This window comes from Somniosus microcephalus, chromosome 17 (assembly GCF_052327205.1).
Source record: "Somniosus microcephalus isolate GS21.2 chromosome 17, FLI_Smic_1.0, whole genome shotgun sequence".
Lineage (NCBI taxonomy): Eukaryota > Metazoa > Chordata > Chondrichthyes > Squaliformes > Somniosidae > Somniosus > Somniosus microcephalus.
The window spans coordinates 58,782,163-58,804,714 of record NC_141003.1 but is presented as its reverse complement, the minus strand read 5'-3'; the positions used below and the strand labels follow the sequence as shown (position 1 = coordinate 58,804,714).

Below are 22,552 nucleotides of genomic sequence, written 5' to 3'. Positions count from 1 at the left end.
AGTAGCACTAAATTCCATTCATATAAAGTCACATATTGAAGACTTGGGAATCCCCTTCAGCAAATCAGTGTAACGAAAAACAATTTCCCGTCCTCTTGACTAAAGTCACATTACAGAATTATTCAGCCAAAGGGTACAATTTATCAATTATATTTCTCCACTTTGCCCCATTTCTCCTAAAGTGCTTGTTTCCAAGAGCCTCTTTGAGCTCAGGAGGGGAGTACGGTGTGGAATTTACTCTGAGCTCAGGAGGGGAGTACGGTGTGGAATTTACTTGGAGCTCAGGAGGGGAGTACGGTGTGGAATTTACTTTGTTTCAGTAGCGATGGGCCAATATCCTCATTAGTCATCAATCTTTTTAATAACATGTTATATTTGAATATCTGAGACGTGACGATTCTTGGCTGATTTCAGTGTATTTCGAACCATTGCGATGCTCACTGCACATTTATGGGATGAAATTTAAGGAGTAAAAATGAGGACAACAGTTTAACCTGTTTGTTACTGTTTGCAGAAAGCAACCCTGGTTTCTGTTGCTATCACTCCAGAACTGCAGACATCAGCCACGAGGTTCTGCTTGAAACAGAAGAGTCACCAAGGACTGAACAGGAATGTGTGGGCTGTGGACTTCTTCCACATTCTACCTGTGATGCCACCGTCACCTTCTCACTTAACAGAGTTTTCCATCAATATGGGCTGCGGATCTCATCAACCAGGCAACAGGTAGCAGCCTATCAATCACCTGGTGAAGTTTCCTCATCTTGGACAATTTGCTTAACAACTTCTAAAATGGTACATAGCTCCCCTGACGGCTCAGTTGGTAAACGTGCTGCCAATTGTGACAGCGAGCTCTGCAGGCCAGAAAGTATGCTTGGTTTAATACTTTGATCACTGGATTGAGATTATTCAATCATTCTTGAGCTACTTTCCATTAAGAAATTGTACACAACTGAAGTAAAAAACTTTTTTAAAAAAAATCAAGAACCTCCATCCACCCTAGCCCAAAGCCGCGGACCCTGTTTGCGGGCACAGAGTAATTTGCATGGTCGGAGCAGGCTGCCTGTGTATGTAAGGGTCCCCCGCCCCATTATGCCTTTGTAAGGCAGAGCAACCAACAGCTGCTTCCCTGAAGTCTCTCAAGACCTATTGGGTTAGATGAAAAAGAAGTCTTTGGCCATTCTGCCTCTTCAGAAAAATAACTCATCCCTTCAGGATTAATTGCCTTTCCCTTCTTAAGCTTTGGGGCTTTTCAGAAGGCCTCTGTAGAACTCGCGTCAGCTCTGTTAGTTCCGCTGAGGCCTTATAAGACCCCACAGATTTTATAGCCTGAATTCAAAACTCTCTTAGCCACACTCACTTCTACTAGATCATTCTTTGTGAAGGAAAGTGATGATAACTGTGATTTTTTTTTTAATGTTTCTGTGACACCAGCATAAGTTTGGAGTTTTCGACTAATCATGGCCGATCCTGGTCCCTGCTGCACATGGAGTGTCTGCCTGATCTGTGCACAGGCCCACACCACCCCCACAGCTCCGTCTATTCTTCCGAAAACTATAGTGGGTAAGGATCTAACTAACATTCCATTATTATCTCTGGTAATAGTGTTTGTATCTTTAAATGATTGCATTGCAGTGTAGAATGACTGAAAGACTGAAAAATGTTGCTCGTCAAAGAGAACAAAACCGAGATCAAAATGTATTTTCTCTTTTTTTTAAAGAATTTTTTTAAGGGAATACATAAATATATTTTTGAAGGTTAATATACAGCTTGGTCACATGAGACCAGTCACATGAGACCAGCCCCATGACCCCGCAGTTCCAGCACAGAGTTCAGGGTGGCCGCACAAACCCAATTTTATGCCTGTAAAAATTAATGGTGAGTTTCCCACAATGCATATTGTGTGAGTGTGCTGGAAACAAAAGGATTGTCTTTCTATCAAGGGGTATGGGGAGAAAGCAGGGACCGGGTACTGAATTTGGATGATCAGCCATGATCGCATTGAATGGCGGAGCAGACTCGAGGGGCCGAATGGCCTACTCCTGCTCCTATCTTCTATGTTTCTATGGATTCAGCCCATACGGGAGAATGCATTGGCATAGTTAAGGTTTGTCCGTGCACTTGTGCAGAGGGGTGGGATGGGATGGGATGGGGTGGGGTGGGCTACGGAGAGGGTTGGATGTTGGCCCCTCAACTGGAAATCAAAAAGGGAGACGACCGAACAAGAAAGGAGAGCAATAATAAATAATAATTACAAAACAATTGACTACTTTGGCCATTTAAGTGATATATAAGTGATATAAACTGGTGCAAAATATATTAGTCATATGACTGATAGAAATAGAAAGTTTTTCTTTGAAAGAGTCAGGTTATTCATGACCTTATCTCACTTCTATGTACTGTAGTATTAAAAGTAAAGAAAGGCATTCTGCAGTTAACTTGGTTTTGAAGGTCCAGATTTTCCTCTGTCTTTCTGCTGGTTTAGCAGCGGTACTGGGATGAGTAGGGGCGGAGAATTAAGCAGGGATTCCAAGGATGGATCACTTAACATTTTCGTGTCTATCGTCACTTCTGTCAGACACCCGAAGCGTCCACAGGGCAGACACATTCAGGGGAGTCGATAATGATGGGTGACGCCATTCGCTGTGTTTTCAGTCATTATTGCCGTAGCAACGTTGGATGGTTAGTAACGCCAGAAGAGGCCAGGCGTCCAGTGTTGCTAGAGGAAGCCTAAAGCATCACTTTCCTTAAATGGCCAAAGTAGTCAATTGAATTGATGATGGGACCATTGATGAAAACATCCAGGTCAGTTTAACCTTCTAAGCGGCTTTGGGTGATTAATGCTTGCTGCAGCAGCCATTATCCTCCCTCTCTTTCACCTCCCCCAGCAACAAGCTACCCAAGCACAGGCGGAATAGTGCCAGGACCCTGTTGAAAAAATGGTAAATGAGGCTGATCCCAGGAACTTAATTGGGGCAGTGTCTGGTCAGTCAGGCAGCAGGGCGCCCCGCCCTGCCACACTTCCGCAAGTGCTAATGTCTAAAATAACTGAACTGACGAACGTGTCAATGTTAAAAGCTGTCATTTGATAACATGAATGTTGTCCTGTGTTCAGGTGGAGTCGTATAACCATTCCTCTACCATACGCAGCACTCACCACTGGTACCAGGTTTCGCTGGAGCCAGATGGGTCCAGTCACAGGAAATATGTGGGCAATTGACAATGGTTAGTATCGTTGCGTTTTTGAAATTAAAACCGTGCAAAAAATCAGCACGATTCCAAGTGAGCATGTTGTGTTCAGCCACTTATTTCCTTGCATATTTCATTTGGTTTACCTGATTTCCTTATCTATTTGATTGGGCTACCTAAACAACTCCATCACTACAAACAGTAGCTAACAGCAGGTCGACAGCCCACTCTGAAGCCCTACTGCTATGCTGCTGTATGTCACAGCAAACTTTTACAATGAGTTGTTTATTTTAAACTGGTGCCATATTTTATTAAAACTATGATTTAAAAAAAAAATAAAGAAAATGGTATCTCCCAATGGCTCACTGGGTAAATGCACCCCCATGTGTGAGTCTCAGCCGTACATACCAGGAGGGCCCCACATTTTGATCCCTAGACAAACTCAGTCAGGGTAAGAGCATGTAAGAATAATTGTGCAAGAATTGGCCTCAGTTTGCCTGGGCTGGGAAAGGACTGACCATGGTTCTCATTGCTGGCCACAATCCAGCAGCTCCTCCCTGAAGCCCATGTGCATAGACTTTAGATTTGGACAGCACTGGGCTCAGGTTTCGTGCCCCGCACATGGTCTATCAGCCCACCAACAATCACTGTTCAGGCTCAAACAGTGGCCACCAGTGTGAAGCAGTAGCGAGCCAATGCTGCCTGTGAAACTCTTAACACAAATTAGTTGACCCCATCAGTGGGGGAGGGGTAACTGGAGAAAATCAAAGGTAAAAAAAATTAGAGTGAAAAATTCATTGACATAGAAAAAAGTAATATTGCAGATATGATTGGCACCAACCATATCATTGCTCACTCTTCCATTGATAAATTCCTCCTGTTGATAATTTTAGCAAAACAGTCAGTATGAGGACAATACAAAGTATCCCATTTATTCATGGCAACTTTTCCTCAATGTATCATGTTTTCCCAATGCAGTAAGTTCATTCACTTTGCCAATCTTGTGAACTAACTTTAGTCCAGGCTGACATTCCAAGAGTCTGATCATTTGGTATGTTTTATTCCTCCTGCAGTCTACATTGGCCCTGCGTGCTATAAACTGTGCTCTGGTCGAGGTCGATGTACCACTAACGGATGCAAGTAAGACGAAACCTCATTATTCTTTAGTATTTCATCTGAATAGAAACTGGACTTTGTGATATCGCCAACAAATTAAAACATTCTTACTGACATTCCTTTGGTAATTAATCTTGCCTCAGTTTCCCCAATCTCTCACCCACATGACATGTACAAGAAAACAGAATTGTTTATTTAACTGGGACCTGTCTACCAACCCAGCACAGTGGGCTTTAAGTAAACTTCCTGTCGATAATCTCTTGTATGATGCAGATTAATACTAACCATCTTGGATAATGTCACAACCCACAGTTCAGTAAGCTTAAATGGTAAAGCAACTGTTGAAACAACTGACTGAGCTATTTTTTTGCTAATGAGTATGTGACAGAAGTGTGTGACAATATATTTGCCATGTAATCTGCTCACACAAATAAATCAAGATACAAGACGTCATAATAACTGTAAAGCACACATAGGGCGCGATCGTGCCAGCCCTGGGGAGGCGGGTTTGGAGGCAGGACTGCTGGGAAAATGGCAGAATCTGGGGGCGGGTACCCATCCCGCCCCCAACCCGCCTCTGTGCCATCTTCCCAGGAGGCGGGTAGCCGACCGGCGCTGGGTCCTGTCTCCTAGAGGCGGGAAGGGGATTACAGCCACTTAACTACCTGTTACCTGTTAACAGGTAGTTAACAGGCAGTTAAGAGGATTATCCCCATTTTTCCAATAGAGGCTCTGGATGTCTGGAAACCCCGCCAGGGTCACCGAGGCGAGCAGTGGGTCTGCGGGGGTTGGAGGGGTACAAAAGCGCACTGTGAAGGTAAGTGATGGGTGCAAGTGTGGAGAGATAAGTATGTGAGGTGAGTGGAAAGTGATAGAAAATGTTTACTTACCTTTGTTTCTTCCTGCAGGCTTCAACAGTTGGGGATGCGGAGAGTCTCGCATCTCAGCGGCAGAGATGACAGATGGCTGCTGCATTCTGTGATGCAACAACCATCTAATTTCTGCTCACAAAAGAGGTTTGATGAGTCTTGAATACAAGGACTCATCAAACAACAGAGAATGTCAGTGTTTGACAGCTTCATACGCTGACGTTCTCTGTAACCGGCTTTCCCTTAATTGGCCTGCTAAGCCCGCAGGGTGGGCTTAACAAGATCAATCAAGGGAAAATAGCGTGGGTTGGCCAAAAGTCAATGGAGGCGGGACTAAAACCCGACAAGCAGCAGTCCTGCCTCCAACGCCAATTGACAAAATCGCCCCTATCATGTTTGATGAAACACTTGTCCTAGATATTTTCTGTGGAGACATGGGGGGATGATTTCCACTATACATGTTGTGCTATATTTGTAAAGAGCATATTGTGATCTTAACTTTGCATGGCAGTAAATGCAGTTTGAAAATTTTGCTTCTTAATATCTCTTGCTCATCCCTGCTGCTCAGCAAAATACTAGCAAGCTCTGGAGGTCTTGATAGCATTGTCACGGTAACCATTTCAGTTGATCAGACTGACTTCTAACACATTTGGCACGAACTGGAGAAATGACTGCCTAATTTCAGTCACTTTTCATAGCTCCTGATGTCAAAACTAATTTAAACCAATTCAGGAAGATGAATTTATCTCAAAGTTTTTCTAAAGTTATCATGGTCAGGTTAGATGAGGAAAATCCAATAGCTGCTTATTTTCAAAAAAAACATTTACTAAGGGTCAGCATCAGAATTTACTGACTGAGATCAATACTCATGGAATAGGAAATATGGCTCTAGACAAGAAACAGAGGGTAGCTACAAATGGAAACTTTTCAAATTGAACAGTGGTTATAAGTGGGGTGCCCCAGGGATTGCTCTTTACTTTTATATAGAAATACATATATATGACTGACGTAAGGTAGCAAAAGCAAGATCTCCAAGTTTCCAGATACTAAAGTTAGAGGCAGAGCAAATAATGAGGACTATTACAATCAGATTGAAAACGATTTAGATCAATTCGGAAACTGAGCCAGAAATAAAATGCCGGATTATCATAAAAACCCATCTGGTTCATGAATGTCCTTTCGGAAAGGAAACCTGCCATCCTTACCCGGTCTGGCCTATATGTGACTCCAGTCACACATCAATGTGGTTGACTCTGATCTGCCCTCTAAAATGGCCGAGCAAGAACCGCCAGCCATTCAAGAGGAAGGCCCAGCACCACTTTCTCAGGGTAACTAGGGCTTGACAGCGACGCATACATCCCAAGAATGATCTTTTTTTAAATGTGAAATAATTAGCATGGGAGCAAGGAGCCAAAACAGAGACTATAGCACCAGCCACACAGTTCTACTATAATCTGGATGGAAGGCCTACGAATTAGGCCAGAACCTGGAAACACGGATCCTGGCCTGCAATATAGTGTACTTGTATTCACGGGGCCTTGTTTGAGGGTGAACCTCTGTCTTGCCTAAATAAGGCCATCCACATCAGAGGGGCGTGGATAGGAGGGAGGAGCCTCTGAGCCCAGGAGTTTCCTTGGCCCTGGCCAGGGATCCAAGGTGTATGCCAGATGTAAGGAGGCATACTGGTCTGGCGAAGTAGAACCCACCTGGGGGCTCAAGGCCTGGGACTTGACCTGTGTTTTTGAAGACTTTGGACAACTGTAAAGAGAGGTGATGGGGGATGACCTTTGCCCTCTTTTGTGCCAGTGGTGCTGGTGGGTTGGTGAACAGCTAGCAAGTGCAACATTTCCTGCAATCATCTTCAGGCAGGTGCCTGAGATGCGTAGGTACCTGCTAATTATATGCTGATTAGGGAACCTCCCCCTGGTCCTGGAAGGTCCAGCAGGGTCCATGGCAGAGGTTCCCAGCAGGCACATCCCGGCACTTACGCTGGGATGTCAGATCCATGTATTTTGAGCCCCAATTTTTGAAATACAGCAATCGGACAGCAAATGGAATGTTGGCCTTTATTGCAAGGGGGTTGGAGTATAAAAGCAGGGAAGTCCTGCTACAACTGTACAGGGTATTTGTGAGACCACACCTGGAGTACTGTGTACAGTTTTGGTCTCCTTATTTAAGGAAGGATATACAGTACTTTCATTGGAGGCAGTTCAGAGACAATTCACTAGGTTAATTCCAGAGATGGGGGGGTTGACTTATGAGGAAAGGTTGAGCAGGTTGGGCCTATACTCATTGGAATTTAGAAGAATGAGAGGTGATCTTATTGAAACATATAAGATACTGAGGTGGCTCGACAAGGTAGATGCAGAGAGGATGTTTCCCCTCGTGGGGAAATCTAGAACTCGGGGGCATAGTTTCAGAATAAAGGGTCGCCCTTTTAGAACTGAGATGAGGAGGAATTTTTTCTCTCAGGGTCATAAATCTGTGGAATTCTCTGCCCCAGAGAGCCGTGGAGGCTGGGTCATTAAATACATTTAAGGTGGAGATAGACAGATTTTTGCAAGATAAGGGAGTGTAGGGTTATGGGGAGCGGGCAGGGAAGTGGCTTTGAGCCCAAGATCAGCCATGATTTTATTGAATGGCGGAGCAGGCTCGAGGGTCCAAGTGGCCTATTCCTGCTCCTATTTCTTATGTTCTTATGCACTAATCAGGAAAGGGAATTGAGAGTTACAGTCAAAAGATTCACTGCAGCCATCAGCACAGTGTATGACAGCAGTGGGGAAAAAAACAGGCAGTGTGTTATATTAGAAGAGGAACAAAATAAATATCAAGGCAGTAGATAGACTCCATCCCCAGTGTGTAGCACTGATCATCTTTTCATAGAAAGGATCTTTGGGTATGCTTTCTTCGAATCACTCATATAAACAAAAAAAGTTTCCCTATTTATATTTGCACCAGCTTTGCTGCTGACGCTAGTAATCCAAGATAAATATCCCCCCATTACTACATCTGAAAAAGCAAAAAAGCCCAATGTTCCCAGAACAATATAAGCAAAGATTAAAGCTGGGCTTGTTCTGATTGGAAAAGAGGAGATTTTGAGGTGAGCTAATAGAAGTTTTCAAAATTATGAAAGGTACTGACAAGGCAGATCTAAATAAATTCTTGCTATTAATCTGGATCTCCAATTACTAGCAGACATACCCATTCACTTTAATGGGTGGAAAATCATGGGCTGATGAATACACAATTATATAAAGCACAAGCCGTCATTTTAAAAAAAATAGGAGTGAATAGGGAATATAGGAAAAACTAGCTTCCACAAAGGGGAATAAACATTTGGAATAAGTTAACCTGGAAGGGCATTGAAGCAAATAAAATACCACAGCTCAGGAGGTAGGTGTATAAGTTTCTGTAGAACGAAGGAGCCCAGGGATACAGGAAAGTGGAAATGTGATCCACCAAAAGAGGCCAAATGGCCTTTTCCTAGAGTGCCCTATGTTTATGTGTTTCAAAACAAGATCATCAATATTTTCTGTGCCTTACCAATTCTTACAAATCTCAATCTAGTCTATAGAGAGCACAGCACAAAGCTGCTTCTGTTAATTCCTAATTCAAAAGCTTCAGATTTAAGAGACCTGAATCAACTGACAGCACAATCTCTGATGTTGGGACTGCAATAAATCAAAGGAAGCCTGGCACTGTCCTGTGCACGATGCTTCTATTGGGAATGCTTGTTACTCCAGCTTCATTAACCACATCGATCATCAATTACTTCAAATGTTACATCAAATAATGACAATATACTGTAAAAGATTTATGCCCCAGTTATGTTTTCTATCAGCTTTTTGATGTGAATCTCTCCGCTTTTCTATTTGCTTTCAGATGTGACCCAGGATTTTCGGGGCCTGGATGTGACATGGCTTCACAAACATTTCCTACCATAATTTCAGAAAGTTTTAGTAGTTCCCGGCTCTCCTCCTACCACAACTTCCACTCAATCCGTGGTGCAGAACTTGGCTTTGGTTGTGGCGTCCTCTCAAGTGGCAAGGCTCTAGTATTTAACAAAGAGGGAAGGCGAGAGCTCATTACTTCTTTCCTTGACAGTACTCTAGCCAGGTAAATGGCAAGAAAGTATTTAATATGAATTAAAAATGGCTGCTGGGGTTCATACAGATGTTGTGCTTTTACTCTGTGAGCAATATTGTTTGTATCACTGTCCGCAGAATTCTTTATAGAGAAAGAACAAGATTGTCTGCAGAGGTCAATCTCCTCAGACATTGAATTCCTTTGGGATACAATCCCCATTTATTGTCAACAACTGGGAGACACTGCAACAGTGTGGTAAACACTGCACAATCTTTAAAGCCTACTTTATGAGCTTGCTGTAAACCGGGAAGATAGTGGGTCAAGCTAACTGCTTTAGTCTAATCCGAAATTTTAACACCACAAGCATTGTTCAGTACTTGTTTAAAAACAGAAAATGGTTTCCTTATTGAATAGTCTGTCAATATAATGTTAAGATAAATGTTGCTCACTTCACTAAGAGAGAAAGAAAAGGCCAGATTAAAATTCTGTAAAGTGCAAGTCAATTTACTTTAGTTGAGCAGTATTGAGTGTTGCTCTGATAATGGAAACGGGGTTCCTGTTCAGTGGCCTCCCTTCACTTCAACATTTTCTACCTATGATCAAAGGTTTTCTTTGCAGGTGTTTTGTAGGTGAGAGAATAAAATGTTTGACGTAAGAAAACTACTAGGCACTTGGTCTGAGTATTAAACAAGGCTTTAATCAACTGGTTTTCAACATGGAGATCTAGTTGTGTCCTTCACTAGTTCCTGTTAAAGAATGTCCTGAGCAAGCTGGGCCCATGCCCGAGTATTTATACTCTCCCTGGACAGCGCCACCAGCAGGCCGCCCAGTATTACTTCATAAGTCATTTCCACATGAATGACAAGATTCATGTCAATGTTTGCGCTAAAGTTAAGTAGAACCGGTTAAACCTTACAGAATACGTGAAAAATAGCTTTAAAGCGGGGGTGTCCAAGCTTTTGTCTCGGTGCACCGTAATGGTGCAAACTGTGGCGCCTTGGGGACCACGTAGTTAAATCAATGTTCCCATTAAACTGCATACATCTCAAGTTGCTAATACAGTACTATCAGATCCTGGTGTCCTGATTTAGGATTTATCCACCAGTAGGCAGCAGAGTTCAAATCAGCTATTTCCAAATCTTCAAGCCCACAAAATTCAAGCAGTCAAACCAGCAAATAAGAAATATATCGGCGCAAATAGATCTGAATTGTCCTGGTCATGAAGGCTGGGCTGCAGGATACGAGGCCCGAGGGCTACAAGTTAAACACCCCTACTTTAAAGTGTTGCCCGTTATAAACTACAAATTACAGCATAAGGGTGGTAAAATCATTCAAAAACAAAACGATATAGCAGCAACCAATTACTTCCAATCCAGGGTGTCACACTGATGAGAACAGGGAATTAAGGCATGGCATGCTCATATCTGAGATGAATTGACTTAACTACGTTTTATAGTTTGTGAATATGTGGCATCATATTGATCTTTCTGCCACCAGATGTGGTACATGACTGTAGTAAATCTATTGAGTAGCTGAGTGATGTATCTGGTAGGAACCAATGCATGGGTTATTTCCAAAGACTCATAAATACTAAGTGATTTCAGCCAAAAGGAGCATTAGAGACTTATGCAGCTGAACTAATACCATCCACACATGACACATTCCTAGGCTATGGGGAACCAGCAATTAGGTTTACTGTAATGTGCGTGATATAATTACTCCAGAAGGAGCTCCTGCTCAAGAAACAGAGAACTACGAGGTCTCGGGATCAGTCAACAACAGACACTTTGTTCAGAGAATGCGGCACGTACAATGTGAGAGAGCTTCTTTACCTTCTAAATCTCCACCCTCTCTGCCTGACGTCAATGGATGAAATTCTCCTTGATGATGCTCATACTGATGGTAGGATGTCCATTTCAGGTCCTCTGATCCCTGTCTCTCCTGCTCTGAGTATCTTCATAGCTATTTTCATTTTTTTTGTTGATACTTGGCAACAGCTATGGGGTACTCAGAATAGAAGAAGGACAAAAACAATAAGGAACTTGAAACAGTATGAGTATCATCAAAGTGAATGCTGTCACTTTACTTTAAGGTATAATCCATATTGTGATCAGGAAGCTGATAACTCTACATGTAATCATAGAGGCTGCAGGAGAAATTTCAATGAGGAGTGTGTCAAACCCGTACGTCCATCAGATTATCTCCATAATGTACAATGGTGACGACCTGTCAAATTTTCGCAATTGAAGTTTTAAAAGCGCTGCTGAAGGAACGAGCTCTTCTCTGAAATATGGTCAGTGGACAATTGCTTTTCCTGATCAGATGGCTAAGTCAACCTTGGCTCTCTTATATAGCTTAAAGACTTTTAAGTGAACTTTTATGCTTATGGAAGTGAGCTGTGTTCGTGCTGGAAAATGGAACTTTATCATTTTATGCACAAGTTTTCAACATTATTTGTAGAGCAGTCTGTTCTAATCTGTTCAGAATTATCCCAAGAACACGACTGATGTAAAACCTCTTCATTGTAATAGCAGTGAACCAAAGTCTGGGAACTGCTGTTTGGCGTCAAGCCTAACACTCGGAGCCTTACTGATCAGCAGTGCGGAGTGCAGTTTAACCCTTGCTTACCACCTGTTTTCTCAATGCTGCAAAATTGCTGTGGACTAAAAATCGGTTCTGAGTACTGACATGAATCTTGTCATTCATGTGGAAATTACTTATGAAATAATACTGGGCGGCCTGCTGGTGGCGCTGTCCAGGGAGAGTATAAATACTCGGGCATGGGCCCAGCTTGCTCGGAACATTCTTCAACAGGAACTAGTGAAGGACACAACTAGACCTCCATGTTGTAAAACAGTTGATTAAAGCTTTGTTTAAAGCTTAGACCAAGTGCCTAGTAATTTTCTTATGTCAAGCACTACAGCGCTGAAGAGTCGCCACAATCATTGACCTTGTTATTGCCAGGATAATCGATGTTTAAGAGCTGTGACAAAAATGAAGCATTTTTTATTTGTTTTGATTATTTTGGATTCTCCATTGATGGCTACAGCATACACGGGGTTAATGCTAATTTCTGTTAGCTCTTTCTACAAGGTACAGGGGTACAGGTTTTGGTCTGGCAGGCCAGAAGTCAATTAATGTATGTTTGAGTTTTGGTTTCTGACAGGAGAGATTACTACGCCAATGCTGATTGAATGTAGTCATTGATATCAATCTGTTGACAATTGGATTGTTACAACAGCAATTCAATCGAAGGGTCAATATCCTGTGTATCTTTTTAAAGCTCCAGTTTATTAATTTCTTCTGTTCTGACATAACAACAGGATCTTGAAACAAGTTTGTCAAGTACCTGGCACAGATCAAAGAAGCAAGTCACCCGAGGGGGGGGAGGGAGGGGGGGTGATTTTGATTGACAACTGCGAGAAGGGGCAAGATCAATGGTTAGCTGTACTTGTTCAGTTGGCAGCTCTGTGGCCAGAAGACTCAGATTGGGACTTTTATCTGCCGTTATCTGAGCCCGACTAGCCAGTCTACAGTCCAAAGGCAGCAGAGGGTCCAGGCTAGTTTGAATCTGTGGTAGAGTTTCACCGCGTAAAGGGGGGCAATTTTAGCCCTACCTGCCCGACGGAAACCAGGTGGGTGGGCAGTTAAAATACCTCAGGAGACTTGCCTATCGATTTCCTGCTCTTTTAAGCTGGTGGCAAAGTCACCCACCCGAAGCTGTCGGAATCCTTCTTTAAATATGCAGACTGGGATCCAATGACACCAACGGACCCCAACTGAAATTTTAACTCTAGCCTGAGCGGATATTCGAGTCCAAAACAACCTATACCAGTGGACGCAAGGATGGCTTCCCACCTGTCAGAAACTCTCTCTTTGTTGTCAATTTTATCCCTATTTCGCCCATCCCAGATAACCAGCACAGATAAGTACAAGTATCTGAGCTTATGTTCAGCTCTTACAATGCACTGATCATACCACGCTTGCAATACTGTGTTTAAGTCTAATCATCATGCCATAAAAAACATATACAGGTATTGGAGAAGGTACAACGGAGAGCAGCAATACTGATCCAAATAGAAAGAGGATGACCTATGAGAACCGATTAGAGAAGCTCAAGCTGTGCAGTCTAGAAAGAAAGCAGTCAAGGTTAAGGGGATATATATGAAATAATAAATGGTATCGGGTAAGGTACATTGCAGAATATTACTGAAGGTAAGCATGCAGGTGCAGCAGGCGGTTAAGAAGGCAAATGGTATGTTGGCCTTCGTAGCAAGAGGGTTCGAGTACAGGAACAAGGATGTCTTGCTGCAGTTATACAGGGCCTTGGTGAGACCACACCTTGAGTATTGTGTGCAGTTTTGGTCACCTTACCTGAGGAAGGACGTTCTTGCCATGGAGGGAGTGCAGCGAAGATTCACCAGGCTGATACCTGGGATGGCAGGAATGACGTACGAGGAGAGATTGTGTCGATTGGGCTTATACTCACTGGAGTTTAGAAGATTGAGAGGGGATCTCATCGAAACCTATAAAATTCTGTCAGGTCTGGACAAACTAGATGCAGAAAGGATGTTTCTGATGGCCGGGGAGTCCAGAACCAGAGGTCATAGTCAAAGGATAAGGGGTAAGCCATTTAGGACAGAAATGAGGAGGAATTTTTTCACCCAGAGAGTGGTGAACCTGTGGAATTCTCTGCCACAGAGGGCGGTGGAGGCCAGTTCATTAAATATATTCAAGAAAGAGTTGGATATGTTTCTTGAGGCTAAAGGGATCAAGGGATATGGGGAGAAGGCAGGGACAGGGTACTGAATTTGGATGATCAGCCATGATCTCATTGAATGGCGGAGCAGGCTCGAAGGGCCGAATGGTCTACTCCTGCTCCTATCTTCTATGTTTCTATGTTGTAACTAGTCGGGGTCAACCTTAGGCAGTGGCCGGGGAGGGGTTGGAATCCATGGAAAGGATGTGGTAGCCAAAGACTTTGGTCTTCCCAATGTTTAACTGGAGGAAATCTTCACTCATCCAAGACTGGATGCTGGACAAGTAGTCTGACAACACAGAGGCAGTGGAAGGGTCAAAGGAGGTGGTGGAGAGGTAGAGCTGGGCAAGGTTAGATCCTTGGTGACTCCAGAGGTAACAGCGTGGGAAGCGGAAAGGGAAGCCATTTTTGGAGATGCTCTGGCTAGAATCAGATAGGTCAGAACTATCCCATCAAGTTCTACCCTGGGAACTGTGATAAGAACATAAGAAATAGGAGCAGGAGTAGGCCATTTGGCCTCTTGAGCCTGCTCTGCCATTCAATAAGATCATGGCTGATCGGGTCTTGGCCTCAACTCCCCATAACCCTTCACTCCCTTATCGTTCAAAAATCTGTCTATCTCCACCTTAAATATGTTCAATGACCCAGCCTCCACAGCTCTCTGTGGTAGAGAATTCCAAAGATTCACGACCCTCAGAAGAAATTCCTCCTCATCTCCATTTTAAAAGGGTGCCCCCTTATTCTGAAACTATGCCCCCTAGTTCTAGATTCCCCCACGAGGGGAAACATCCTCTCTGCATCTACCCTGTCGAGCCCCCTCAGAATCTTATACGTTTCAATAAGATCACCTCTCATTCTTCTAAACTCCAATGAGTACAGGCCCAACCTGCTCCTCGTATGATTGCACGTTGAGCGTACTTGTGTGCTGAGATGGGAGAGATGTGGTTTGCCACTGCGACATTGAGTTACATAGCCGAGTAAATCATTGAACTCGGAACTCATGTTGGCCTAGCGTCTTTATTTGCAGCTGCCGGGACCCACTTGTGTCACAATCAAGAAAATCCAAGGTTCAAAAATGTTAAGACTTTCTGAACATTTTAATGTAGGCTTTTAAGGATGGGTTTATTTAAGGTAGTAAATGTCCTGCCTCACAGTCTTAACTATTCTCCAGGTTCCTCCAATTCACTCTTCGCCTAGGCAGCAAGTATGTACTAAGCACGTGCAGGCCCCCAGACCAGCCGGGAGAAGGGGTTCTACTGCACTATTCTGCTGACAATGGGATCACATGGAACTTGCTGCAACACTACTCCTACCAGAGTTACCATGAACCACGGTAAGGAAAGTACATGTCACTCTTATAGCACTTCTGTTATTTAATACTAATGAATTAAAAGGTTTGCCAGCTTTTAGTATTGTTTCTACTTTTAATTTGTTGTGCTATATGGGATTTTACCTGTGATTCTCCTGTAAGTTTGATTTTTGAAAAGGTGAAGAGTACTTTTCAAGTGGCTTTAATACACCCAAACTCTGGAACCATCCATTGGTTGGCATCCCAATCTCGACTCTCCCAGAGGGTGAGTTTGCCAATTTCAGCCAGAATCAGAACCTAGCCATCATTGTTGATGATATTAGTGTACAAATACCTGTTATGTTCATACAACATTCCTCTGCCAGCTCTCCGTGCAAGGCTGGGTTGGATAGCCTCCTCCTGAGTGGGCACATGGCTGTAAATGAGTCACGGTTGAGGGATTTGGTTGTAGTTGTCTTTAACTGGAACCCTGATTAGGGCCTTGACGTGAACTTCATCATTCAATGATATCTTCTAGCACCAGCACCTTGAAAGCTTTAATTTGAAGTCTGAAGAGGTGATGGAAACGCATGTGATGGATGTGCTTAAAGCCATTAATCACAAGTGTGAATTATACATCCGTTCACGTGGACAGTGTATATAAACAGAAACGCTGGAAATACTCATTATCTGTGGAGAGAGAAATGGAGTTAACGTTTCAGGTCGGTGACCTTTCGTCAGAACTGGAAAATATTACAGCTGTAACAGGTTTTAAGCAAGTACAGGGGCAGGGAAAGGGGGGGAGGAAAGAACAAAAGGGAAGGTCTGTGATAGGGTGGAAGGCTGGAAAGATTAAATGACAAAAGGGATGATGGTGCAAGGCAAAAGGGGGCGGTAATAGGACAAGTAAAGAAACAAAAGATGGGTCTAGAGGAGCTGTCAATAGCAACAGCAGAATCATTACCAGCACCTGTTGTCCGAAAAAATGAGAGCAGTGGTTATGATCAGAAATTGTTGAACTCAATGTTTGGGGAGCGGACAGAGAAGTGGAGTTGAGGCCAAGATCAGATCAGCCATGATCTTATTGAATGGCGGAGCAGGCTCGAGGGGCCGAATGGCCTACTCCTGCTCCTACGTCTTATGTTCATCATACGCCATTATTGGAGCGCAGATTTTCCAGGAAATTATGGTGAAAGTGACTTATACCATTACTTCCGCCACACCAAAAGTTTCTGGGCCATTTATTCTGCTCTGCCGTTAGCTGATTCAGTAAGTTAATTTCCATAGTTCTGTCCCATTGGCATCAATGGCGATCGCGACTTTCCTGACTGGACACCTGCTTTCTTACCGCTGCTACTTCAGATTCAGATTAGATTTATTTGCCATATGTAACAAGTACAATGGAATGCTTGTTCCCCGTAGGGACGCGTCAGCTATACATACAGCGCCGCGTTCAGAGTCAATACAATGGCTTCCCGTGGCAGTGGGAGCACGATGTCCCTCAGCCGCTCCGTCCTCCTCTTCACCGCGGCCTCCTCCTCACTGTTGCCGGCTCCACGTGTGGTGGCCTGCTTCTCCCGCTCTGGCCACCATGCCCGGCTCCCCTCCTCCCATCCGGACTGCGAGTTACCCGAAATGGAGACTGCAACATGTGGAACCAATAGCTTGGCAGCAGTGTGATTTCTGCAAGAGCCATTTGTTTACATGAGAAAAGAGTAATTTCTGTACAATTATCTCTAGCATTTTCCCAAATGTTAGAATTATTGTTTTATTGACTTTATGGTTAAGACATGACTTTAAGACATGAAAATGCCCTTGAATCTGATCACACAATGAATTAAAACTCTGCAATCTTGACAAAGTTCCCAGAAATAGTCCGAATTCAATTAAACTGGACACTAACTCGGATTATGCACTGTATGGAAACAAGACCAACAAAAGCAACATTCTAATATGTTTTCAACATTTTATCTGAGGAAAATAACTTGTGCGTTGTTTTGAGGTGACAGAACAAATTGTAGCAGTCAAAGCTGCAGAGACCTGAGTCGCATTAGCCTAATAAATAGCCGTGATCATAAATCGTCCAGATAATGGTCATTTATCACTTTGAGATTATGGGATCCGAATGGTGTTCACAGAGCAGACAACTGCGAGCTGAAATTTACGAAGCACAATCATTCAACAGGCAACAACATTTGTGGGGAAGTGTTCTATTTTAAATTGGAATTTGGAAAGCAGCGACAGGATCGGACAAAGTCAACATAGATTTACAAAAGGTAAATCGTGCTTGACTAATCTACTGGAATTTTTTGAGGATGTAACTGGTAAAATAGATAAGGGAGAACCAGTGGATGTGGTGTATTTGGACTTTCAGAAGGCTTTCAATAAGGTCCCGCATAAGAGATTAGCATGCAAAATTAAGGCACATGGGATTGGGGGCAAGGTATTGACTTGGATAGAGGACTGGTTGGTGGATAGAAAGCAAAGAGTTGGAATAAACGGGTCGTTTTCCGAGTGGCAGGCAGTGACTAGTGGGGTACCGCAAGGATCGGTCCTAGAACCCCAGCTGTTCACAATATACATTAATGATCTGGACGAGGGAATTGGATGTAATATCTCCAAATTTGCAGCCGACACAAAGCTGGGTGGGAGGGTATGCTGTGAGGAGGATGTTGTGAAACTCCAGTACGATTTGGACAGGTTGGGTGATTGGGCAGAAACATGGCAAATGCACTATAATGTGGATAAATGTGAGGTTATCCACTTTGGTGGCAAAAACAGGAAGGCAGATTATTATTTGAATGGTAATAGATTGGGAGAAGGGGAAGTGCAAAGAGACCTGGGTGTTCTTGTGCACCAGTCGCTGAAGGTAGGCATGCAGGTGCAGCAGGCAGTTAAGAAGGCAAATGGTATGTTGGCCTTCGTAGCAAGAGGGTTCGAGTACAGGAACAAGGATGTCTTGCTGCAGTTGTACAGGGCCTTGGTGAGACCGCACCTTGAGTATTGTGTGCAGTTTTGGTCACCTTATCTGAGGAAGGACGTTCTTGCCATGGAAGGAGTGCAGCGAAGATTCACCAGGCTGATACCTGGGATGGCAGAATGACGTATGAGGAGAGATTGTGTCGATTGGGCTTATACTCACTGGAGTTTAGAAGATTGAGAGGGGATCTCATCGAAATCTATAAAATTCTGTCAGGCCTGGACAGACTAGGCGCAGGAAGGATGTTTCCGATGGCCGGGGAGTCCAGAACCAGGGGTCATAGTCTAAGGATAACGGGTAAGCCATTTAGGACTAAAATGAGGAGGAATTTCTTCACCCAGAGAGTGGTGAACCTGTGGAATTCTCTGCCACAGAGGGCGGTGGAGGCCAGTTCATTAAATATATTCAAGAAGGAGTTGGATATATTTCTTAAGGCTAAAGGGATCAAGGGATATGGGGAGAAGGCAGGGACAGGGTACTGAATTTGGATGATCAGCCATGATCTCATTGAATGGCAGAGCAGGCTCGAAGGGCCGTATGGCCTACTCCTGCTCCTATCTTCTATGTTTCTAAATATACTTTTTTAAAGACCTTCTGGGGGAAAAATTCAGTATCGCCCCATTTGGGGCGCCATTATCGGCCGTGTGCAAAGTTTAGCGCCTGTCGCTAATTATCGCCTCCGACGGCATACTTGGCTTTTATCGTCCCTGGAGGTGATTGGAGTGCTAAATCAGGCGCTTCACACCTGTCTTAAGGCGCAAAGGCCGAGGAGCGTGCCGCTACCTCAGAGCGCTGGCGAAGCAAGGAAGGGCAAATCAAAATGAACCTGCAAAGTGCTGCTCAGTACTCAAAACTCCTTCACACAGCATTGAATCTCTCCAGAAGTCTCTATCTCTCAGAATGCGTGGTGCAAAAATGTCACCAACAAAAAAAGGCAGGAAGCAGTCGCCTTTAAATAGCGCTCCCCCAGTCCCTTTCTGACTGCAAAACGCTCCCCTCAACCTGTCGTTGCTAGCGGCAGGCGGTAAGACAGGGGGCGCCACTCAATATCCGGTCCGGGACGCTACCGGGGCGTTGCGCACTCGACTGACGTCACGATCTGCTGCCGCAGGAGATCGTGGCGGTAGTGTTTAGCGCTGCCGCAAAATGTCTAGTTAATTTCGCAAGCGGCGCAAACCTCGCCGCGCCCGGGCGCTAGTTGCTTTGCGCCCCATTAGCGCCCTCTTAAGGCGCTAACGGGAGGCACAAACAACTGAATTTTTCCCCCTCTGTTTCCTCACAGAGATGTAACTGTTGGCATCAACGGCATCATTGTGCCAGGGATGATTTTGTTCATGAACACAAACAGCTCTTGAAGAGCTTTGCTCGCGTCCTTTCATTGGTGAGGATGCCCCTTCATAAATGACAGCAAGAAAGTGAAAATAACAACATCTTCCCACAACTTTAGGAAGTTCTATTTCAACCTTTTGTTTTGGCAAGGTCACTCTGGACAGGATTCAAAAGCGGGGATACTGGCTGACTTTACTTTCCGCAGCTCCGTGGTGCTGAGGGGAAATTGCAGTGTCGGTACCACTGTCCTGGCTGAGATCAGCTCAGACCAGGAATGGAACCTGGGGCCAACTTGGTCTCTTTGCCTCGCTGCCAGACATGGCAGTGATTGTGCCCAGTGAGCCATCAATTTGAATAATCTCGCTATTTAACACATAACTGGTCATCTACAGTTTCCATCTAGTAACTGTCTACAATTAGTAATAATTAAGTTTATTACTATTATTATTATTATGATGGTAAGTAATATTATTATCACTTGGACAGCTTGAATAGATCAGGAGATGGAAGTATTTGACACAGCATGAAGGCTAGAAGCTGAGTCCTATTGAGTCCCGCTCGCTTGACTTAGCTTGTGATTGGTGGATAGTGTCACACTGAGGTGAAATATGTCATCAAGGGGGTGGAATTATGTAATCCTTTGGCAATCTTCAGATGGTACAACAAATTACAGAAAGAAACCTCATAGCAATCTGTTACTTTGTTAATATATAATCAATACACCTATTAGATAAATTAATCAGCATTGCAACAGAATGTTCAAACAGAAGGAATCAACGTACACCTCAGATAAACTGGAGGGTCAAACCGGACTGTGTGCCTAAAATAAAGCTCCATTAAATAAAGCAAGACTTCCAGCCCTTTCCTCTCCAAACTCTCGGCGTGTCAGTTCTCATATGGTTAGCGGATGAAGTGTCACACTGAGGATAAATGTGCGATCTGGGCAAACGGGGAAATTATATAACCCTTTGGCAATCTTCGGCTAGTACAGCAAATTATAAAAAGAAACCTTATAGCAATCTGTTACTTTTTCAATATAGAATAATCAATAACTATCGGATGTTGATCAGCATGACAACACTTTTTTTCAAACAGCTGTTATTAATTAAGTTGTTACTATAGTTACAGTGGAACTAAAAGCTAATTCTCAAACTCCAGCGTAGCCATCTTACCAAGGTTACAGGATTTTATCTCACTGAATTTTAAAACTAATTCTTCAGTGCATCACAATATTCAGATACTTGTAACTCTTTTTCAACTTTCAGAATTAACAGATGCCTGAAGTTCTCACCTTGGGCTTATAAAATAGCCCAAAAAGTCCTGCTTCCTATCCACCTCCCTCTTACTCTGATCATTTTTTGTTCTAATTATGCACACTTGTCATTGACGAGTTGGAACAAGCTCGAGTTGACAAACAAGACAGAATCTTTGCAGGCTGCGTCTGCCTGCTGGGCCAGCTTTCTGCCTTTGCCAAGTATCTCCACTGCTTGAGCTTTGTCCGCAGTGCCCATTGTGACTAGAACGCCAGCTGTGCCAGGTTTCAGAACTGTTCCCCAGCTGTGCTCGGCCCAGTGATTTTGCCGAGTGCACTATTTTTGTGGTGTGTGCCACCTGTCCCAGTGACAGCACTGCCAGCTGAATAAAACAAAACATACTCCAAGCATGATGCTATCATTTAGGCCATCCCTTTACCCTGATTTGCAGTTAACCCCTGAATAACTGGCTGCCTTCTTGATGACTTTGTGATCAGATTTAATATTGTTTTCCCAGTTGGTTTCTTTTTTTACACCAGGTTTCTTCAAATAATTAGAAACGTAGAACATAACCTGATGGGATAATACATACAACGTGCAATAGATTTAATTCTCAGTATTGTGGCATTTTGGGAAGTTAACACCATTCCCTGGAATTTAAACTGAGATAGGTATATATATATGACCACACTGTGTCTGTTTATGCAGCAGTGACTCCATGTGCATGAGATAGCTTTAGTGCCAATAGAGAGATGGCCGACAGAGTGAAAGAGCAGGACCACAGATGCTCCCTTTTTTTGCCTGCTAAGTTTTTGTTAGTCTGGCTTTCTGCAGCAAAAGGTAGAAAAGGTGTCTTAAAGGATATTTTTTATAGCATAACATCAATCTCGTTTCCACTTGAGATCAACTGTGCCTGGGTCAAACCCCCTTAAGATCAGTGTTTTGCTGCCTCAGTGTTGTATATAAATCAATTATTTTCCTGTGAAGGTATCATTTCTGTTACGATTACTATTTTGTTTGGCTATAAAGAATTAGTGTGATCAGAATGTAATGGTATCGAAAGACATAAGAAACTATGGAATAAGAAAAGATGAAGACCATGTACGAGTTATCCTTTTCTTGGGCTCTATTCCATCTAGTTAATCTCATGAGGAAAGGTTCTGTACAAATACATCAGAATTTCCCAAAGCTAATGGCGCAACACTTTCCTATCCATCCCCACATCTCCACTATTCAAACACACTGAAGCATCTTGAACAGTGGGTAAACCTACTGGATTTGGTGGTCTTGGTCAATAGATATCTCTATAGCCTCCAAACTCTTTCCCATCTAAATATGTATCCAGTTTTTTTTTAAAGAAGAAGTTAATCAATGCAGCAGGAATAACCTTTTCTGAGAATCTGTTCCACATATCCACTACTCTAGATGTCAGCCATGGCTCAGTGGGTAGCACTCTCACCTCTGTGTCAGGGTCGTGGGTTCAAGTCCCACTCCAGAGACTTGAACACATAATCTAATCTGACACTTTGGATGATGACCGATGAAACCAAGGCATCGTTTGCCCTCTCAGGTGGATGTAAAAGATCCCATGGCCTGGAAAAGCAGGGGAGTTCTCCCCGTGTCCTGGCCAACATTTATCCCTCAACCAACATCACCACCTGATTTTCTATCTATTGGCAGAAAACT

At 43.5% G+C, this 22,552-nt stretch overlaps 1 protein-coding gene across 2 annotated transcripts in view; it reads left to right on the top strand.

Annotated features, from left to right (window-relative positions):
* The window catches only part of reln (reelin), a 391,712-nt gene that overhangs the window by 177,464 nt on the left and 191,696 nt on the right, over positions 1-22,552 (top strand). Inside the window, exons 14-19 of one of the 2 annotated variants that reach the window (XM_086010451.1) lie at positions 515-723; positions 1,432-1,560; positions 3,113-3,222; positions 4,260-4,326; positions 9,054-9,287; positions 15,188-15,349. In XM_086010451.1, coding sequence (XP_085866577.1) covers positions 515-723; positions 1,432-1,560; positions 3,113-3,222; positions 4,260-4,326; positions 9,054-9,287; positions 15,188-15,349 — 911 coding nt within the window. Of the gene's footprint in view, positions 1-514; positions 724-1,431; positions 1,561-3,112; positions 3,223-4,259; positions 4,327-9,053; positions 9,288-15,187; positions 15,350-22,552 lie in introns of those variants that run through there. The other variant, XM_086010450.1, reaches the window with a different exon arrangement.